General features: G+C 41.4%; 1 protein-coding gene across 1 annotated transcript in view; it reads right to left on the bottom strand.

Annotated features, from left to right (window-relative positions):
* PIK3R1 (phosphoinositide-3-kinase regulatory subunit 1) overlaps positions 1 to 9157 on the bottom strand; it is an 86188-nt gene extending 77031 nt beyond the window's left edge. The window contains exon 1 of the mRNA XM_007949177.2: positions 8824 to 9157. Within this exon, the coding sequence (XP_007947368.1) occupies positions 8824 to 9157 (334 nt within the window). The remainder of the gene's footprint in view (positions 1 to 8823) is intronic.
* Positions 9158 to 19964: the final 10807 nt, after the last annotated feature.

The following is a 19964-nucleotide window of genomic DNA, read 5'->3' as shown; positions in this document are numbered from 1 at the left end:
GACGAAAGAGGGGGAGGCCTTCAACGAGATGGATTGATACGGTGGCTGCAATGATGGGATCGAGTATAGCAGGGATTGTGGGGCTGGCGCGGGATTGGGCAGTGTTTCGTTCTGCTGTGCATGGGGTCGCTATGAGTCGGAAACGACTCGACAGCACTTAACAACAACAACAACAAAGGTTGGTGCTCTTCAGAGGGAGAATTGTGCTTTAATATGTAACTTAATACACGGCTAACAGATTCTGTGACCAAAAGAGAAGTGGTTAGGCTCATCTGGGTTCATAAAAAAAGTAACTCAGAAACTTGTTTTTTCCAGATCCTTTTCCCAATCACTTACATTTATAATGTCTTTCAGAAATAAATTTCATTTCTATTAAAACACAAAAGGAAGCACATAAAATGTTTACACCTGGGTCATAAGCCCTGGTGGCACAATGGTTAAGTGCTTGGTTGCTAACTGAGAGGTTGCCAATTAGAATCTATCGAAAAGGAGAAAGATCTGGTCATCTGCATTATAGCCTAGAAAACCCTATTAGGCAGTCCTACTCTGTCACATGAAGTCACTAAAAGTCAAAAACTGACTCGACAGTACCTAAGAACAACAAAAGTCCCTAGTGTCATGCTTTTACTTTCAGGTTGGTCAGAAGCTACAGATAAGTCTCCAAGGCATCTTTCAATGTCTTGTAACTTTCCCGACCTTCTCACTGCAGGTAAGTGGTCAGTGCAGAATGGGCACTGAATGCCAGACCTCAGACATCTTACCACATCTGATGGAGATTCACCAAGGGGCTTTAACAAGACAATCTTTCACCTTCACAGCGAAGTCTCAGGTAAGTAGGAGAGAAGGTAGGGAAAGTTACAAGAAGCACACTCTGAAATAAAACAGAATTCACAAAGGCAAGAATTTGTGAAGCAAAGCAAATTACTTTCACAGGCACCATTTCTGTTTCCTCAAGGAGACAAATGCATTTTGACCACAGGGCTCAGCAAAGGTGTGTAATTTGGGATCAGGCCGCTATTTTCTGTGACCTCTATACAGAGTAGTCAATTTATATGATTTATTACAGCCTTGCTTTCTAGACAGGGAGCAGTGGCTATGTAGGGACACTCAAATGCTGAGTGTGGAAATGTGAAAAACATGGCCTAGGAAACCATGAAAACATACACAAATCAAAATTTAAAACAGCCAGCGCAAATGCGTGCTTTATGTTTTGTACGTGAAACCAGCTGTGACCCACTGTCAGTATGCAGTGGGGCTGGGGGGAGGGGGGACTGGTATGTGGATGGTGGACTGAGAAGGCTATGAACTCAGACTTAAAAATGACCCATGTTAGACAGTTCTCAACATTTTATACAAACTAACATGGTCACAGACTCACTAATCTAAATATTCTGCTTTAACATGACATTAACCAAAGAATCCCAAAGCCCTGTCTGAAAAAACAGTCACTGGACGACTTATGAGAGCTCTCCATCTGCACCAACTCAGTTCCTGTGTACAAGAGGAAACGCGGAACCATGATGGAATGGGGTGCATGCATGGAAATGGAACGCTAGTGTCTGAATAGCCTACAGCAGAGAGAGCTAGAGTATTAATTTCAAATATCATGCCACTCTGAAAGAGCATGCAGCCCATGTGCACACCCACCCATGCCTTTTGGGTGTACAAAATGTAGAAGAGGTTCTCTCCAAAGGTAAAATGGAGCTTTATTGGGTTATGGGAGCATGAAATTAAATGGGATACTCAAGATTAGTGATTTTATCTTCCCATGCAAAGAGGGGGAGCTCTGGTGGCACAGTGCCTAAGGCATTTGACTGCTAACCAGAAGACTGGTGGTTCAAACCCACCAGCCACTCCTCAGAAGCAAGACTGGGCAATCTACTTATGTAGAGATACTGCCTCGGAAACCCAAGGAGGGGCTGCCATAAGTTGGATTCGACTTGATGGTAGTGAGTCTGGTTTTGGTTTTGAGTTTATGTAAAGAGGGGAGAGGGGAGAGCTTAAAATCTGTGCACCAAGAACACTCACTGCTCAAGACACTTGCTCTACTCATTTTGCTTAAGCCGCTGAAGGGATTACCAGCTGAATCCATTTTCCCATCAGCAGAACTACCTGTCTAAAGAATGTTATTGCTGTTGTTATTATTAGGTGCTATCAAGTTAGCTCCAACTCACAGCAACCCTATGTACAATAGATCAAAACACTGCCCAGTCCTATGCTATCCTCACAATCAATGCAATGCTTGAGCCCACTGCTATAGCCACTACGTCATCCACCTTGTTGAGGGTCGTCCTCTTTTTCATTGACCTTCTACTTTACCAAATAGGATGTTTTTCTTCAGGGACTGGTCCCCTCTAATAATGCATCCAAAGTCAGTTAGATGAAGTCTCACCTCTAATGAGCATTCCAGCTGCATTTCTTCCAAGACAGATTTGTTCATTCTTCTGGCAGTCCATGGTACATTCAATCTTCTTTGCCAACACCATAATTCAAAGGCATCAACTCTTCTTCAGTCTTCCTTGTTCATTGTCCAGCTTTCACATGCATATGAGGCAACTGAAAATACCATGGCTTCAATCAGGTGCACCTTGGTCTTCGAAGTGACACCTATGCTCTTTAACACTTTAAAGAGGTCCCTTGCAGCAAATCTGCCCAGTGCAATATGATTTCCTGACTACTGCTTCTGTGGACGTTGACTGTGGATCCAAATAAAATTAAATCCTTGACGACATCAATCTTCTCTTCATTCATCATGACGTGTTTATTGGTCCACCTGTAAAGGTTTTGTTCTATGTTGAGGAAGAATCCATACTTAAGACTGCAGTCTTTGATTTTCATCAGAAAGTGCTCCATGTCATCTTTCCTTTCAGGAAGCAAGATTATATCATCTGTGTAGCATAGGTTGTTGAGTCCTCCTCCAATCCTGATGCCATGTTCTTCTCAGATTATCTGATTACACATAGACTGAGTAAGTACGGTGAAAGGATACAACCCAGACACACAACTTTCCTGATTTTAAACGATGCAATATCCCCTTGTTCCATAGATAATTAGAGCTCTGGAGAGAGATGGTTGAGGGTTAGCTCAAGCAATGGTCAAGGCTAAAGCTGCAGAGTTCCTCATATGTGAGTGATGCAAATAACCAACCAACCCTGATTTCCAAAAGCAGGATAGATTGTTACAGTCTTGTATGTCTGCATACAACACACTCAGCTCATGGCTACTTTCAAAAGTCATACAAGAAGTGAAAAAGTTAAATGATGAGCTTGCCAACAGGAAGTCATTTGTGAGTGCCTACTGTGTGATGCACTGGTCTAGTGACTCGGGGCAACACTGATTCCTACCTTCTACATTCGTACCTGCTTACATTCTAACAGGGGGATGAGACAACAGACAACAAACACACTAAGTGAAACACATAGTAAGTTAGGTCATAAATGCTTTGCAAAGCAGAGGGGCAGGCTGTGCAGGAAAGGTGAGCAGAGGCAGGTTCTAGGAGAAGAAAAGATTCAAGCAAAGAGGTCAGAGAGTCAGTTAAGTAGATGTGTGGGGACATTTTCCAAGCAAAGCCCTGGGTGAGAGAATGACAGGCAAATATAAGGGACCAGGAGAGAGGCAGGAAAGGGCATCAGAGATCACATTATCTCTTGAGTCCTGACTGCATCTTTTATCCTTGATTTCTAGCACAAAATAGAGCCTCAGTGCATGCTCGCTCCAATAAAACAAATTCAACTCCATCTATAGACCAAACCAAGGAACAAACTAGTTGCTGTCACTTCCAATTCTTGGTAACCCAGGTGTACCTCAGTAGAACTGCTCCACAGGGTTTGCAAGACTGTGACCATTTGGAAACAGACCGTCAGTTTTCTTCTTATGGGTTGTTTCGAAACGCCAACTTTTCAGTTACTAATGGAGAACTTAAACATTTGTGCCACCTAGGGACTCCTACCTATAGGCCACGGCTCCCTAAAACACTGCATGCACACTGTAGTGACAGAACGTACATGGTCCTAAGAGGAGCTCTCATCAGATTTGAAAAAGGGTTTTCCACCCTCCTTCCTCCAAAAAGTTAAATTTCCAAGCTTGTGTCTAAGAACATAAAAGGAAAGTGAAAAAAAGTGGGTTTTGTTACATGAGGAGGCATTTCTTGCACTAAGTCTACTTTTGGCCAGAGCCTAATAACTATCTTTCAAAAACAGTGGAGGCAGGAAGACTTAAAGTTTTAGTGTGCAGCACAGGTCCAAGCATACCTGATTTACAACACTGGCCATTAACACGGTGTGCCAGTGATCTTATTCAAAAAAAAAGAAAACTGTAGCATAACCAAAGTAAATGAAAGTGAGCACATCTGGATGGGTACAGGCATTTGGTATATGGGTAGATATAGGTATATACATAGGTAAGAACAGACAGAAATGTCTATAAACCAAACAAAAGACTTACTACTATGGGAGTCAATTCATAGTAACCCCAAGGTGACAAAACTTCACGAAACTAGATTGCCCCATCTTCCTTCCATGGAGCAGCTTGTAAGTTTGAACCACCAACCTGGTTAGCAGTCAAATGTCTTAGGCACCACAGCACCAGAGCTCCTTGTTGTTGTTGTTGTTGTTGTTGTTATGTGCCCTCGAGTCCGACCCGACCGCTTCATAGTGACCCCTCCTTGGGTTTCCAAGGCAGTATCACTATGGAAGTAGATTGCCCAACTTTCCTTCCAAGGAGCAGCTGGTGGGTTTGAACTGCCAGCCGTCTGGTTAGCAGTCAAGTGCCTTTAGGCACTATGCTACCAGAGCTCCCAGAGCTCCTTAGAAATGTCTATGTAAAAAAAAAAAAAAAAAAAAAAAAAACTCACTGCCATTGAGTCAATTCCAACTCATAGTGACCCCCAATGGTTTTCCGAGGTGGTAAATCTTTACAGATGTAGATTATCCTATCTTCCTTCCATGGAACGGCTGCTGGGTTTGAACCACCAACTTTCTGGTTAGCAGCAAAATGCCTTAGGCACTACACCACCAGACCTCGTTAGAAATGCCTATACGAACAAAACACACTGCCATCGAGTTGGGTCTCACTCACAGCAATCCCTCCTCAGGTTTCCGAGGCGGTTTCACTATGGAAGTAGATTGCCCAACCTTCCTTCCGAGGAGTGTCTGGTGGGTTTGAACCACCAATCTTCTGGTTAGCAGTCAAGTACCTTAGGCACTAACCTACCAGAGCTCCTATGCTACCTATAGGTATGTGTAAATAAAAAATATGTGGGTACAGGCACATACGTTTACTGAACACACAAATACTCTTCAGACTTAACCAAATACTTTCCAAGACTGGTTTTCTGGGTTTGAAAGCTTAGGGCCATAGTCTCATGGGACAACTCAGTCAACTGGTATAACACAGTTCTCAAAAATCATGATCTAATGTGAATAGCATCTGGGGTCTTAAAAGTTTGCGAGTAGCCATCTAAGACATAACTATGGGTGTCTACTCGCCAGGAGCAAAACAGTAAGAAATAACCAAAAGCACAAAGAAGAAGCAAGTCTACACAAGCCACAACCTCATCTACCCTGAGACCAGAGCTAGATGGTGTCCAGTTACCAACACTGACCATTCTGACTGGAGTCACAACAGACGGTTCCAGAGAGAATGAGATAGAGAAAAATATAAGGCAGAACTCAAATTTTTAAGGAGGAAAAAAAAAAAGGAAAAGTCAGATTGGAACAGTAGAGGACAAAGGACTTCCTGAAACTACTGCCCTGAGACAATCTTTAAAGCTAGAACTGAGCCTATCCAGAGATGAGTTTTTAGCAAAATAGCAGAATGGTACACAAAAATAAAGGCTATTAACCGTAAAACTGGTGTCCTACTTAAAACTCACCTGGTGGAGTAGTACCTAAGACATGTGACTGATAACTAGAAAGCTGGCAGTTCAAACCCACCAGCCACTCCTCAGAAGGAAGGTTGGGCAATCTACTTCCATAGGGATACCATCTCAGAAACCCAAGAAGGGATCACTGTGAGTCAGATCCGACTCGAAGGCCGTGGTTTTTTGTTTTTTGGGGTTTCTTTTGGTATGAAAATGAAAGGTCAACAATTACTCAAAAGCAAAGATGAAATGATAAAGGGGCAGGGAAACTAGAGTACTGAGAAGGGAACAAACAACACAAAGAGAATGCCAGCACACTGCGATAAATTTAACTAATGGCACTGAACAACTTGTGCAGAAATTGTCAAATGAGAACATAATGTTGCGTAAATTTCCACCAAAAACACATTATTAAAAAGAGAGAGAGAACACTATATGTGGTGCTTGGAACTTAGAGGTAATCTTGTAAATGAAATAAAGACAGCGAAACACACAAAAAAACAGGCTACATCAGCAAGGAGTAAAAAGGAAAAAAAAAGGGGGGGGAATCAATTACAGTAAAAGAGAAAGAACAATCTTCTCTTTCCTTCACATAAGTCTGTTACTATAAAACCTTTCAAATAATTACATGCTTAGGCAAAAGAAGTCAAGCAGAGCCTCACAGGTTCCAACATACAGAATCTGTCCCTACAGCCTACTTTCTAAATTAATATGACTATTTAAATGAGAACTCAAGACTAATGTTTCCAGAAATCTAATGCTTAGTATCATACTACTCACACAATCCCATCACACTGCCTTTTCAACCTTTCAGTTATTCCTAATTTCTCATTTATATTCAGGCTCTTTTTTCCTAATACTTTCATGTACATTTATCATGGGTCTCTTTCTTGAATTCTTCTGGGGGAAAAAAAAAAAAAAAAAAACACTTCATTTTCCTCTGCACCTTTCCATGTATTAAAAATCAAAATGAAAAAGCTGCTTAAAACATCAACTATCACATTACATGTGAAAGAAAGCATTATAACATAGTAGGACCTCAAAAGGGAAAATCATTTTTTCTTTATGGAGAGATACGCTTTTTATGTGTACCATATCCAAATCAACTGAAGCCTGATGCCAGTTATCAAATGCAATTTTGTTTAGGAATTATTTTTACAAAATCTTTTTGTCACTAATCTTGACAAAGGTACTCTTTTGTCACCTCCTGAATAACCTCCTCTAATTCAACTCAGGTATTTTTATGATCCTTTGTATTCTGGAGCAAATTAAATCATTTATCCTTTTTAATTTGCCTACTTAAGGAAGCGTCTCCAACTTAAAAAATAAAAAATCAAATTAAAAGTATAAAAGTATGTTGGCAGAGAAAAACAATCAAGGGTGTATCTTCAAACTGCTAAGTGAAACTATACAGGATATTCAACGGTTGAGAAAACTACATACAAGGAGCTCTGGTGGCACAGTGCCTAAGGCATCTGACTGCTAACCAGTAGGTTGGCAGATCAAACTCACCAGCCACTCCGCAGAAGGAAGATTACTTCTGTAAAGATTTAATGCCTTGGAAACCCAATGGGTTTCAGAATCGACTCAATGGCAATGGGTTTGGTTTTGTTTGTGTGTGTGTGTATGTATGTGTGTATGTGTGTGTGTGCACAGTCAAGGTTTTCTGATTCACATGCAAAGAGAAATGAACTTTTGCTTTTGAATTCTATGGTTAAAGATATGCCCTGAACTTATTTATAAAGTACAGTAGAATGGTTATGAAATGACTATTCTTTAGTGGGCCAGGGAGGGAAGAGAAATGTAGTCACTTCAAGCATCCCTATCAAATCTCTTCACTTTAAATATATACATACACACACACATATATATTTCCAATTCTACCATTACCTGACACTAAAATGTAACTCTTTACTCTTGTGTTCGCCTTTAGTCTCATAATCACATTCCCTTGGGCTAGGATAAGCCAAGGTTAAGAAAGGCATAATATGTTACTAGTGGTATCAGTCTCTCCCAGAAATATGATGCTGCCATTGGTTCTATTCAACATGCCACCATGGCAGGTAGGTCCACCCATTTTAAACGTTATCTTTCCTTGTGCTCAGTCTTCAAGGAAAAAAAAAACTATACAAATGGGGGAAAAAATGCATACAATCTACTCTTGAGGAAAAGAAGTACTTGACAAATCTGATGATAGCAAAGCTAAGCACATGGCGTCCTCCATGTGAAACTGAAGAGCAGCCTTAAATGAACAGCTGTGCATAACTCAGGTTTGGACCATCTCCAGAGAATGGTAAAGGACTTCTGAGTCAAGGTGTTTTCCATTTAAGAAAAACATTCAGTGGTTTTTGTTGTTACTGTCTTCCCCCCACCCCCATGAAAACCAAGCAGAATATAGGCACTAATGCTACAAATAACAGTGTCCATGAGAAGAGAAAGCTGTCTGCATTTTTCCTAACTACAGGATTGGCTTTCAGCTTCAGCCACAGTGTTCCCGGAGAGGAAACCAAGAGGTAGACTCAGGGTTATAAAAACAATGTTTTCTGTGCTGAATTCTGTGGTCATTGTATTACTCTCAGCATTGTTCTATATAAACCATATTAAGTATACTTCCATTACACTTACCTTCTACGTACCCAAAATGATTATTTAGATATACATTACCAATTACAAGAAGAAAAATTCAACAGATGTTTAATTCAACGGCAGCTATAATAATAGTGTTTAAACACTCAATAAACAAGTTCTCAGATATCATTTCCCTATTTTTATAACAACTTCCTACTCCACAAACATAAATTTCTACCTGTGACTGAGCAAAGTTTGTATTCACCATATATAAGTTCAGGTAAAGCGGCCAAGATTACTTCTGTCTAGACCATTACAGGGCAACTCATACCTAAACCTTTACCTTAAAAAAAGAAAGAAAGAAAGTCCTTCAGCATTCACTCATCAACACTAACCTTGCTGCTCACTGTCTGCTTCACTTTTCGAAGAACCTGGTGCAACAGGAAGGGGTCGAGGTGGCCGGGGCTTTGGTGTGGGAGGCGAGATTTTTTTCCTTCCAATATATTCTACGTATGTTCCCGGAAAGTCTCCCCTCTCACCCGTGGTTTCATTATAGCCATTCAACCAGCCAATTTCCTCAGGCCTGGCTTCCTGTCCATCACTGAATCCAAGAGCTACCAAAGACCCTTTATTCACAGTCAATATATCCCCCAAATGCAAGTCAATGTCTTCTTCTCGTTCCTTTTTATAATCATAAAGCGCTCTGTACTGGTACCCCTCAGCACTCATGTTTGCCAGTCGGTAACCATGCAACAGATGACTCTGGTTATATGCTGCAATCTAATTTTACGTTTCTATGGAAAGCAAATTCAGAGAGTGTGTTAAAAATCCTAATAAGTGTCCAGCAGAGGACAAAGGACAATGCCCCAAAGGTTTAAGAGGAGAGGTGGCTGGCCATCCGGCTGTCCATCTGTCCTCCATCAATGGGGTGTGTGACTGAAGACAGGGCTCCACTTCCTCTTCGTGCCACAGTCCTCCCACTGGCTTCCTTTTCAGCAACTCTGTCAACACTTGACTCCAGACTGACTCTCACAGCGAGGCCCGATCCTTTCCAAAGCTCTTGTCACACTGTCCATCTGTCGTCTGATTTTACTGTTGCACTCCACACACAAGCTGCACCTAGCAAAAGAAAAACAAGACTTATGAATGAACTTCACACTTTGCCATCTGTGTGAATTTTAATTTGTATTTCCATTCAACAAGTACTTAATCAATTTGGCAGACGTACACAGGCCTATGTGCTATTGCTCGACACAGGATTAGCAAGACAGTCCTTTGCCTTCTAAGAATATTTGGCGGGGGGTGGATGTGGCAATGTCTCAGAGGTAAGGCTGGTACACAAGGAACCATAACACTGAGTTCATGCCATCAGAGACTAAACGCCATGAGTTTCAATGGAGAGAACAACTAAATCGAAATGCAGGAATAAGAAGACATGCAGTGATGCAATGGGTGGCGTAATCTTAGGTACAGATGTGACTGAGCAAATGTCATGTTCTGGGAAGAGCTAGGACAAGCAGTCCAATGTGTCTGAAGCCAATGAGGGAACAATGGGACGCAGGTTAGAAAAGGCAGGGCAGGCCATATGACCTCATGTTGAATTTGTGAGTAATTGAGCACACAGTGGGAGCCGCTGAAAGGAGAGCAATAGGTTCAGAGCTGCATTTGAGGAATCTCAACCTGACCACAGGGCACAGGAAGAGGGACTGGAGTGGGCAGAGAAGAGGTGAGAAAGGCTGTGGAACATGTATTGCAGCACTCTGCGCAGGAAACCATGAAGGCAGGAATCAAAGTGTCAGCAGAGTGAATAGGAAGGGGAGGACCAAAGTAAGAAACACTGCACAGAGAGAATCTATAGGATTTGGCAAATGCTTAATTATGGGGCAAGAAGGAGATAGAGAAGAGCAAGAGGTACCTGTTCCTGTGGTAATGAGAAGAATTTTGTTACCACTATCAAGCTAAGGGAAGCCAGGAGGTATGACCAAACACAAGCGTGCTACCAGTTGCAGTGGAGCTGACTCTGAGTCACAGTGACCTCAAGCGATTCTGAGCGGAACTGCTCAATAGGGTTTTCAACAGCAGTGACCTTTCAGATCACTAGGCTTTTCTTCCAAAATCCCTCTAGATTCGAACCACCAACCTTTAGGTTAGTAGTCGAGTACTTACTTAATCATTTTTGCCACCTAGGGATTCCACAAGGTGCTAGGGGGTGATTAAAACCATAGTCTGTGATTCAGGAGAGGAAATACACTAGAGATTTAGTAACCAGCAGCAAATAAGGCACGACTGAACTCAATGGAATAGAGGAGCTTGTAAGAAATAATTAAAAGTTTAAAAAAAAAAAAAATGATCCAAGGACTGAACACTGAGTTTCAGTAAAGGGAGCCCTGGTGGTGTACATGGTTCAGTGCTCAAATGTTAGCTGCAAGGTTGGCAGCTCGAACCCACCCACCTGCTCTGTGGGAGAAAGACTTGGCAATGTGCTTCCATAAAGATTAAACCCTGAAAACTCCATCGTGCAGCTCTACTCTGCCACATGGGGTCATCATCTGTGCAATCAACTCCATGGTACCTATCAATAACAAAAGGCAGCTGAGAAAGGAAAGATTTAAAGACAATGTGATATCCTAAGAACAAAGGATAAGAGGGTTCAAATAGGAAAAGGTGATCATTAAGATTAAATCCTGCAGAGGCATCCAGAAGGGGAAGACTGAGCGAAGGCTAGGTAAGTTGGAACCTGTCCACTGAGTGATAGTCACCAACTTTTGAGAAAGCAGTAGTAAAGTTAGTAAAGGCCCTGGCTGCACAATGGTTAAGCACTTGGCTGCTAACTGAAACATCAGTGGTTTGCACCCACAAGCTTCTCTGAGCAAGAAAGATGTAGTAGTCTGTTTCCATGAAGATTTCAGCCTTGCAAACCCAACAGGGCAATTCCATACTGTCCTATAGGGTCACTGTGCAAGAGTAACTAGATAGAAAGGAGCTACAGAGTTGAGAGGAAACAGAGACCACTGCTGCACATGACTCTGAAGCTATCATCAGTGGAGGGGGATATCGGTAACAAAACTTCCCCTTCCCCTCCTTTTCTTTTCTCTTTTAAAACGTGGCAGCAGCAGAGGAGTCAGAGTGATTAGAGAGCCGGTAACTGATAGAACAGCAAGAACATGTATACACTGTGCCCTACAGTGAGGCCTTAGCATTATCTCTATCATAAAGAGAAGCGACTTAAAGGGTTCAGCTAAGCTGGCTGCACAATAAAGCAATAATAATAATAATAATAAAAGCCTCATAATTTTAGTGTGCTCCATCAAGGAGAGCTTTTGTAAGTTTTGGAAAGTGGAAACTTTAGAAATCCAATAATATAGGTACACCAGTGTGGGCAATTTAAGAAGCAAAACGTAATCACAGATTAATTGTTATTCTGGCAATCAGATGTGTGAAGTATTCAACTTTACATGGTTAAAGCCTCTTAGCTGTAATACAGTAACACTCTTAGGAGAGTTACATATTAAAAGAAGCAAAAATAAACACTGGAAGTCTTTGTGTAGCAAGAATATTAATTTGGGCTAGTTCTCTATTCTGCATTTCAGTAAGAGGGGGGAAAAAATTAAAGCAGTCAGCAAGGCAAATGAGAAAAATACTCTATATTCTGTTTGAGGGCTGCCTCTCCTTTTGATAGGTCCAAAATCAAATGAAACATTCACCGTATGAATTGACACAAAAATGTAGAACTAGCAAATCTCATTTTTAGTACTAATACACTCTGTAAAATTGAGACACAGAATTCTACAGGACATGCAAATCTGCATATCCCTAAATGCCTGGAAACTAGGCAACATGCCTGAGAATAATTTAACTCCTCCAAATCTGCCTTGAAATTTTTGTTAGTTTTTGTGGGCATTACATGCCTTTTTGGGAAAAAGTCCTCCACCACCAGCAGGCTGGGTGGATCTTTCTGCTTTCTAGCATGTCCTCTATTTCAGCCATGCAGTGGGCCCCTTTGTTGGGATTCTTCACATAATGGGTATATAATGATGGACTCTATCCTCTTCACCCCTAAAATGTCCCCAGCAACACCCAGGTCCCTGCCCACAGCACACCTACGCAGATGTCTCTGCTCCTTGTTAGGGACCACTGTAGTAAGAAAAGGCTCCATATCTGGGCAGAAATGAAATTCACAAGGTCAAGGTTTGATAAACCTGAAAACTGTGCTTAAGCCTGCCTAATGTTAAATCTTTGCAAAGGGAAAAGGAATCTTCAGGAATTAACAGATGACTTTAAAGAGGCTGGACCCTTGATTCACAACCGCTGCCAAGTGAACCAAAGACCTAACCTTTTGCTGTCAGGTCAACTCCAACTCATGCCTACATGCCGACAAATTCTCCCTCCCTTGCCATTTACACAATAAGTCTTTTTTGTGCAAAAGAACCCTGTACAGATCTCTATGCCCTCTCTGATAAAAAGAATTCCAGACCTTGTATGACTCTAGGATTATAAACAGAACATATGAGCCTCTGATTCTGTCTTTGGAATCAAAATAAGGAAGACTGATGCAGACAGAACAGGTAAATAATTCAAGGTCAGCTACAATTTGGTGTCAATTAAGTGGTTTCAGAACAATGTTGTCAGAGAAGGAGAGAAGACAAGCATTTGGGCGGGAATTAAACAGTTGGTAGAGAGACCTTGCTGGGCAGAGCAGGCAGGTGCCTCTACCCTGTGCACACCATAATGCCTTCCCCTGACTGACTGTTGTCATCGTCATCACCATCATCATCATGAATACTTACAGGAAGAGCTTAATGTGCACTAGCCCATTCAATCCTCCACATACCCACATGAGATAGGTACTTTACATATGAGGAAAGTGAGATGCAGAAGACTTTAAGTATCTTGGCTATGATGACAGCAATGGGGAGGTGGAAACCAAAACACCAAACCCACTGTTGTCAAGTTAAGTCCAACTCATTGTGAGCCCAGGTGTTACAGAATAGAACTGAACTCCATAGGGCTCTCTTGGCTGTAATCTTTATGGAAGCAGATTGCAAGGCCTTTCCTTTTTTCCAATTACCACTGGATGGGTTTGAACTGCTAACCTTTCAGAGAGGTAAAACCAGAATTTAAATCCAGGCAATCTGGCCCCAGGCCCTCCTCCTTTTAACAAACACTAGCACCTACTTCCCAAATTCAACTTGCTTTTGCTGCCCAAACCAAATCAAACTCACTGCCATCAAGTCAATTTCAACTCAGAGACCCCCCCCCTTTGGGTTTCCAAGGCAGTAAATATTTATGGAAGTAGATTATCTGGTCTTCCTTCCGCAGAGTGGCTGGTGGGTTTGAACTACCAGCCTTCTGGTTAGCAGTCAAATGCCTTAGGCACTCTGCCACCAGGGCAGTTCAAATATATCAGCGGAGTCAGTATATACGATTCTTTGTCAGCATACTCTGACATCTCAGATTCACCCTTTTACTCTCTGGAAGAGCAACCTTACTGGTGAACCTACTTGGAATACTGTATGTGGCTTCTTCACAACCACAGTGCACAAAAAGAATCCAGTAAAATGCAGTAGCAGTTCCACTATGTCCAAGACCCAGCATCTCTGACCATGCAAATTTTTTTCTAAAGAGACTTCATTAAAATGCATCTTTGCCAAAGGCAGCCAAATCCAGTGAATAAAAGAATACTAGACACACAATTTCTGGAAGGCTGCCCACTTCTGGAAAACTGCCCATTTCTCCTCTATGAGCTTAGCTAGCTTCTACCACCTGTATCCCTCTTGGCATCTGTTCTGATTACCTAGTGCCACTCTGACAGGAATATACCACAAATGGGATGGCCTTAACAAACAGGAGTTTATTCTCTTACGGTTTAGAGCCTACGTCCAATTATAAAGTGCCAGGCTCTAGGGACTGGGTGAAAGCTCCTCAACCTTGGGGTCCAGCTCTGGCCCCTGCTCCCAGCCCACTGGAGCTAGAGGCGTTTCTTCACTCAGACAGCTGCTGGCTGCTGAGGCTGAGAAGCCCCAAGGTTTACAAGGAAAAAGGCACAGTCCCGATGTTACCAAACCACACGGCAGGCCATGAACTTTAAGTTCATTGTAAGTCCCAAGGTGGCAGAGCATAGCAGGCTGCTGAGCAATGACACGGCTACATGCAGGGTCCAAGCGTGCCATAGGCTACAGACCATTCCCAAGGCTTCTCCTTATATACAGGAAGCCAACCACATACCCAAAGGCAGCTACTCAGCTGCATGTGGTTGATCCCACCATGGAGCTGACTGCCAGTCTCATCATGAGGAATAACTACCACCAGCTGCCCAGCCACTCAACCAGGCCCAGCCAAGTTGACACACAAACATAACCACCACAGCATCTCTGCCGCTTGCTTTTATTCCATGCCCCTCACAAAACAAGTTTCTGACAATTCAGCTCCTCCTTTGAGGGAGACATGAAGAAGCAAACCACAGTCACAATGGCTATCACATCTAGAGGACTGGCAAGTTCCCTTTTCTCTAATCTTCAAATTCTCCCAGGACACAGGAGATCCAGTGCCTGAGGCATTTGGCAGTGCCTATGTAACCCCTTCTGAGATAAATTTGAAGCCCAAACTATCCAGATTGATAGGCTACAAACTATACCTGTCCCAGACTCACAAGATTATACCACCATTCTCTGTCCACTGAACCATATCCACTGAACCATACCCAACCAGATTCAAGAAGTTGCATAGTAAAGACTTTTGTATGAGGATAATAGCCAACATCTATAATTTAATGTTTTCAAATAACTAAAGCAGTTTTATGATATAGGCTCCAAGCTAGTGTATACGTAAGTTACTGTAACATTAGATATAAAGAAATCCTAAGAGCACATAACAAATTAACTTATTCTTACAAAACATCATATGCAACAATTCTAAATTTCCTTAAAGAGAATTATTGTCTTTCAATAATTCAAGATCCAGTCTTTCAATCCTCTTAAAGACTTCCTGCAATACTATTAACTAGCAAATATTTTCTCTCTCTGCTAACGTATAATAAGTGATTCTCATTCTTCTCCTCAAAATAAAATTGGTTTTGAAGCTGAACATTAGAAATCCATGATTTCTTTATGCACAAATACTTAAAAGTAGATTTGTCTGTTTGTTTGTTTAACCTTGTAAAACCCATAGGTATTTTAGCAAAATGCAAAAAATGCAACCATTACCCTGCAGTCCGATCTGACTCATAGCGACCCCTCCTGGGTTTCCAAGGCAGTATCACTACAGAAGTAGATTGCCCAACCTTCCTTCTGGGGAGTGGTTGGTGGCAATGAACCAAATAAAATTCTTTGAAAAGCTCTGGGTTTGCTGACTTGTTCCATCCCTCTTCACAAAGGACAAGGACAAACATGGTATGGAAGCAAGGGCCAGAGAAGAAGATATTTGTAACACATTTTAGAATGTTAAGAATATACTCTAGTCATGAGATTCTACCATGTGATGAAGTTAGCAGTTTAGCACTGGGTGGCAGCCCACATGGATATTCAATCAAATCAGGACTGTGTGGAGATTTTGCTGGGCTATACCCCATAAGTCTCTATAGTCCACTCTCCACCCTCAATTCGCTAGCTCAGAGTCTAAGGCAAATTGTTGTTGCTGCTGTTGTTGTTAGGTGCCTTCGAGTCATCTAAGACTCACAGCAACCCCATTAACAACAGAATGACACACTGCCCATCCTGCATCATCTTCACAATTGTTGCTAAGCTTGAGCCCATTGTTGCTGCCACTGTATCTATCCATCTCATTTAGTGCCTTCCTCTTTTTTCCTGACCCTCTGCTTTACAAGTATGATACCCTTCTCTAGGGAATGGTCCCTCAAGATAACATGACCCAAGTACTCAAGACAAAGTCTCATCATCCTCGCTTCTAAGGAACATTCTGGCTGTACTTTTGCTAAGACATCTGTTCATTCGTTTGGTGGTCTATGATGCATTCTATATTCTTTGCCAACACTGTAATTCAAAGGCATCAATTCTTCTTTGGTCTTCCTTAAAATCTGTTCTGCTTTTGCATGTATATGAGACAATTGAAAATACCCTGGGTTTAGGTCAGGCACACTTTAGTCCTCCAAGTGACATCTTTGCTTTTGAACACTTAAAGAGGTCTTCTGCAGAAGATTTGCCCAATGCAATGTGTCATTTGAGTTCCTGACTGCTGCTTCCATAAGCACTGACTGTGGATCCATGTCAAATGAAATCTTTGACAACTTCAACCTTTTCTCCATTTATCATGATGTTGTTTACTGGTCCAGTTGTGAAGATTTTTGTTTTCTTTATATTCAGGTATAATCCATACTGAAGGCTGTAGTACTTGATCTTCATGAGAAATACTTCAAGTCCTCTTTACTTTCAGCAAGCAAAGTTGTATCATCTGCTTATTTCAGGTTAGTAATAAGTCTTCCTCCAACCCTGTTGCCTCATTCTTCTGCATATAGCCCAGCTTCTTGGATTATTTGCTCAGCATGAAGATTTACTAAGTATGGTGAAAGGATACAAACCTGACACACGCTTTACTTGATTTTAAGCCACATAGTATCTCCTTGTTCTTTACAACCACTGCCTCTTCATCTATGTACAAGTTCCACATGAGCACAATTAAGTGTTCTAGAAATCTCATTCATTATCCATTAATTTGTTATGATCCACATAGTCAAGTGGCTTTGCATAGTCAATGAAACACAGGGAAACATCTTTCTGGTATTCTTTGCTTTCAGCCAAGATTCATCTGACATCAGTAATGATATCCCACATTTCATGTCCTCTTCTAAATCAGGTTTGAATTTGTGGCAGTTCCCTGTCAAAGTACTGCTGCAACCAGTTTTGAATTTTCTCCCACAAATTTTTCCTTGCATGTGACACTGTTCAATAATTTCCTCATTCTGTGGGATCATTTTTCTTTGGAATGGGCAAATATGGATCTCTTCCAGTTGATTGGTTTGGCAGCTGTCTATCAAATTTCTTGGCACAGAAGAGTGAGTGCTTCCAGCATTGTATCTATTTGTTGAAACATATCAATTGGTATTTCATCAATTCCTAAAGCCTTATTTTTTGCCAGTGCCTTCAGTGCAGCTTAGACTTCTTTCTGTAATATCCCTGGTTCTTTATTATATATGCTATCTCCTGAAGTGGTTGAATGTCAATCAATTCTTTTTTATACAGTGACTGTGTATTCCTTCCACCTTCTTTTGATGCTTCCTGCTTTGCTGAATATTTTGCCCATAGAATGCTTCAATATTTCAACTTGAACCTTAAATTTGTTCTTCTGTTCTTTCAGCACGAGAAATGGCAAGCATGTTCTCACCTTTAGGTTTTCTAACTCTAGGACTTTGCAAATTTCATCATAATACTTTAACCTCTTGAGCTGTTCTTTGAAATCTCTGTTCAGCTCTTCTACTTCATCATTTCTTCCATTCACTTCAGCTACTCCATGTTCAAGAGAAAGTTTCAGAGTCTCTTCTGACATTCATTTCAGTCTTTTCTTCCTTTCCTTTTAATGACCTTTTGCTCTCTTCATGTATGATACTCTTGATGTCATCCCTCAACTTGACCAGTCATTAGTATTCAATGTGCCAAATCTTTCTTGAGATGGTGTCTAAATACAGGTGGAATATACTCAAGGTCATACTTTGGCTCCGGTGGACCTGTTTTAATTTTCTTCAACTTCAACTTGAACTTGCATATGAGCAACTGGTAGCATAGTGCCTAAGGCACTTGACTGCTAACCAGGAAGCTGGCGGTTCAAACCCACCAGCCCAGCCACTCCTCAGAAGGAAGGCTGGGCAATCTACTTCTGCCTCGGAAACCCAAGGAGGGGTCACCATGAGTCGGGTCCGACTTGATGGCATAAAACAACAACAACCACATGAGCAATGTGGCCTTGTTCTGAACTGGTAATACTGAGCCTCTCCATTGTCTCTCTCCACAGATGTAGTTATGATTCCTGTGTATTCTATCTGTCCAGGTATGCGTACATTTTCCATTTATGTTGTTGAAAAAAGGTATTTGCAATGACTAGGTCATTGGTCTAGCAAAATTCTATCGTGCAGTCTCTGGCATCATTTCTATCACCAAGACCCTATCTTTCAACTACTGATGCTGCTTCTCTGTTTCCAACTTCCAAATTCTAATCACTAGCAATTATCAATGTATATTGATTCCATGTTTGATCAACTTCAGACTGCAGAAGTTGGTAAAAATCATTAATTTCTTTATCACTGGCATTAGTGCTTAGTGGGAAAATCTGAATAACAGCCTTATTAACTAGTCTTTCCTGTAGGCATATGAATAGTATCCTGTCACTGACAGCATTGTACTTCAGTATAGATACTGAAATGATCTTTTTGACAATGAATGTGACACCATTCCTCTTCAATTTGCCACTCTTGGCATAGCAGACTATATGACTGTTCAATTAAAAATGGCCAATACCAGTCCATTTTAGCACAGTAATTTCTAGGATATCTATCTCCAACCATTCCATTTCGCTTTTGACAACTTCCAATTTTCCTAGAATCACACTTCACACATTCCACATTCCAATTATTAATGGATGTTTGCAGCTGTTTCATCTCATTTTCAATTATTTACATTTTTTCATACTGTGGTGGTTTGTGTTTTGCTGTGAGGCTGGAAGCTATGTCACGGTGTTTCAAATACCAGCAGGATTACCCACGGTGGACAGAATTCAGAAGAGCTTCCAGACAAAGACAGACTTGGAAAAAGGACCTGGCAATCTACATCTGAAAAAAACTGGCCAGTGAAAACCTTATGAAGAGCAGCAGAACACTGTCTGAGACAGTGCCAGAAAATGAGCCCCTCACGTTGAAAATACTCAAAATCTGACTGGGGAAGAGCTGCCTCCTCAAAGTACAGCTGACCTTAATGATGTGGATGGAGTAAAGCTTGGGGGACCTTCCTGTGCTGATGTGGCACATCATCAAAAATTGAAGACTCAAAAATTCAGATAATCTTTTACAAAAAATGATTTAAAATTTTCCCACATTTGAAATTCTGGGCTCCTGGCAATTGTGAAGATCAAATTGAACATAGTTAAAATATTCTAGTGAAAAAAGTTAAATCATCCTAACAGAAATAATGAATTGTCTACAATTTAAAATCATGGGCTCAGGGTAAATTTTGTGGTACATGAATTTTATTTCTCTTAAAATAACATAAAACACTGGGTTCAGATTAAGCTTAAATTCATAGACATCAAATATCTCAATTCATGTTCAAACAACCCAAATAGCCAGGTCTTGCTGGCTGCCACACTAGTTACCTGGTGGGTCTGTACTGTGTGCAAGCAGGTGTGCAAGATGAGATTCCTGCCCACCAGGCTTTCCAGTGCCACTGGAGGAGGCAGGACAAGCCTAGGTGGGATAACAAGGAGGCAACGCTCTCCTGAAAGCAGTCAAAGTGATGAACAGAAGCTGAGAACGGAAGGAGAAGCAGAGGAGAAAGGACTGAGGCCCAGCAGGAAGGCAATTCTGAGGCACTCAGGG

This window comes from Orycteropus afer, unplaced genomic scaffold, assembly GCF_000298275.1.
Source record: "Orycteropus afer afer isolate SDZICR_OR568_19922 unplaced genomic scaffold, OryAfe1.0 scaffold00242, whole genome shotgun sequence".
In the NCBI taxonomy this organism is placed as follows: domain Eukaryota; kingdom Metazoa; phylum Chordata; class Mammalia; order Tubulidentata; family Orycteropodidae; genus Orycteropus; species Orycteropus afer.
The sequence above is the reverse complement of the archived record's forward strand: the minus strand, read 5'-3'. Positions and strand labels throughout refer to the sequence as shown.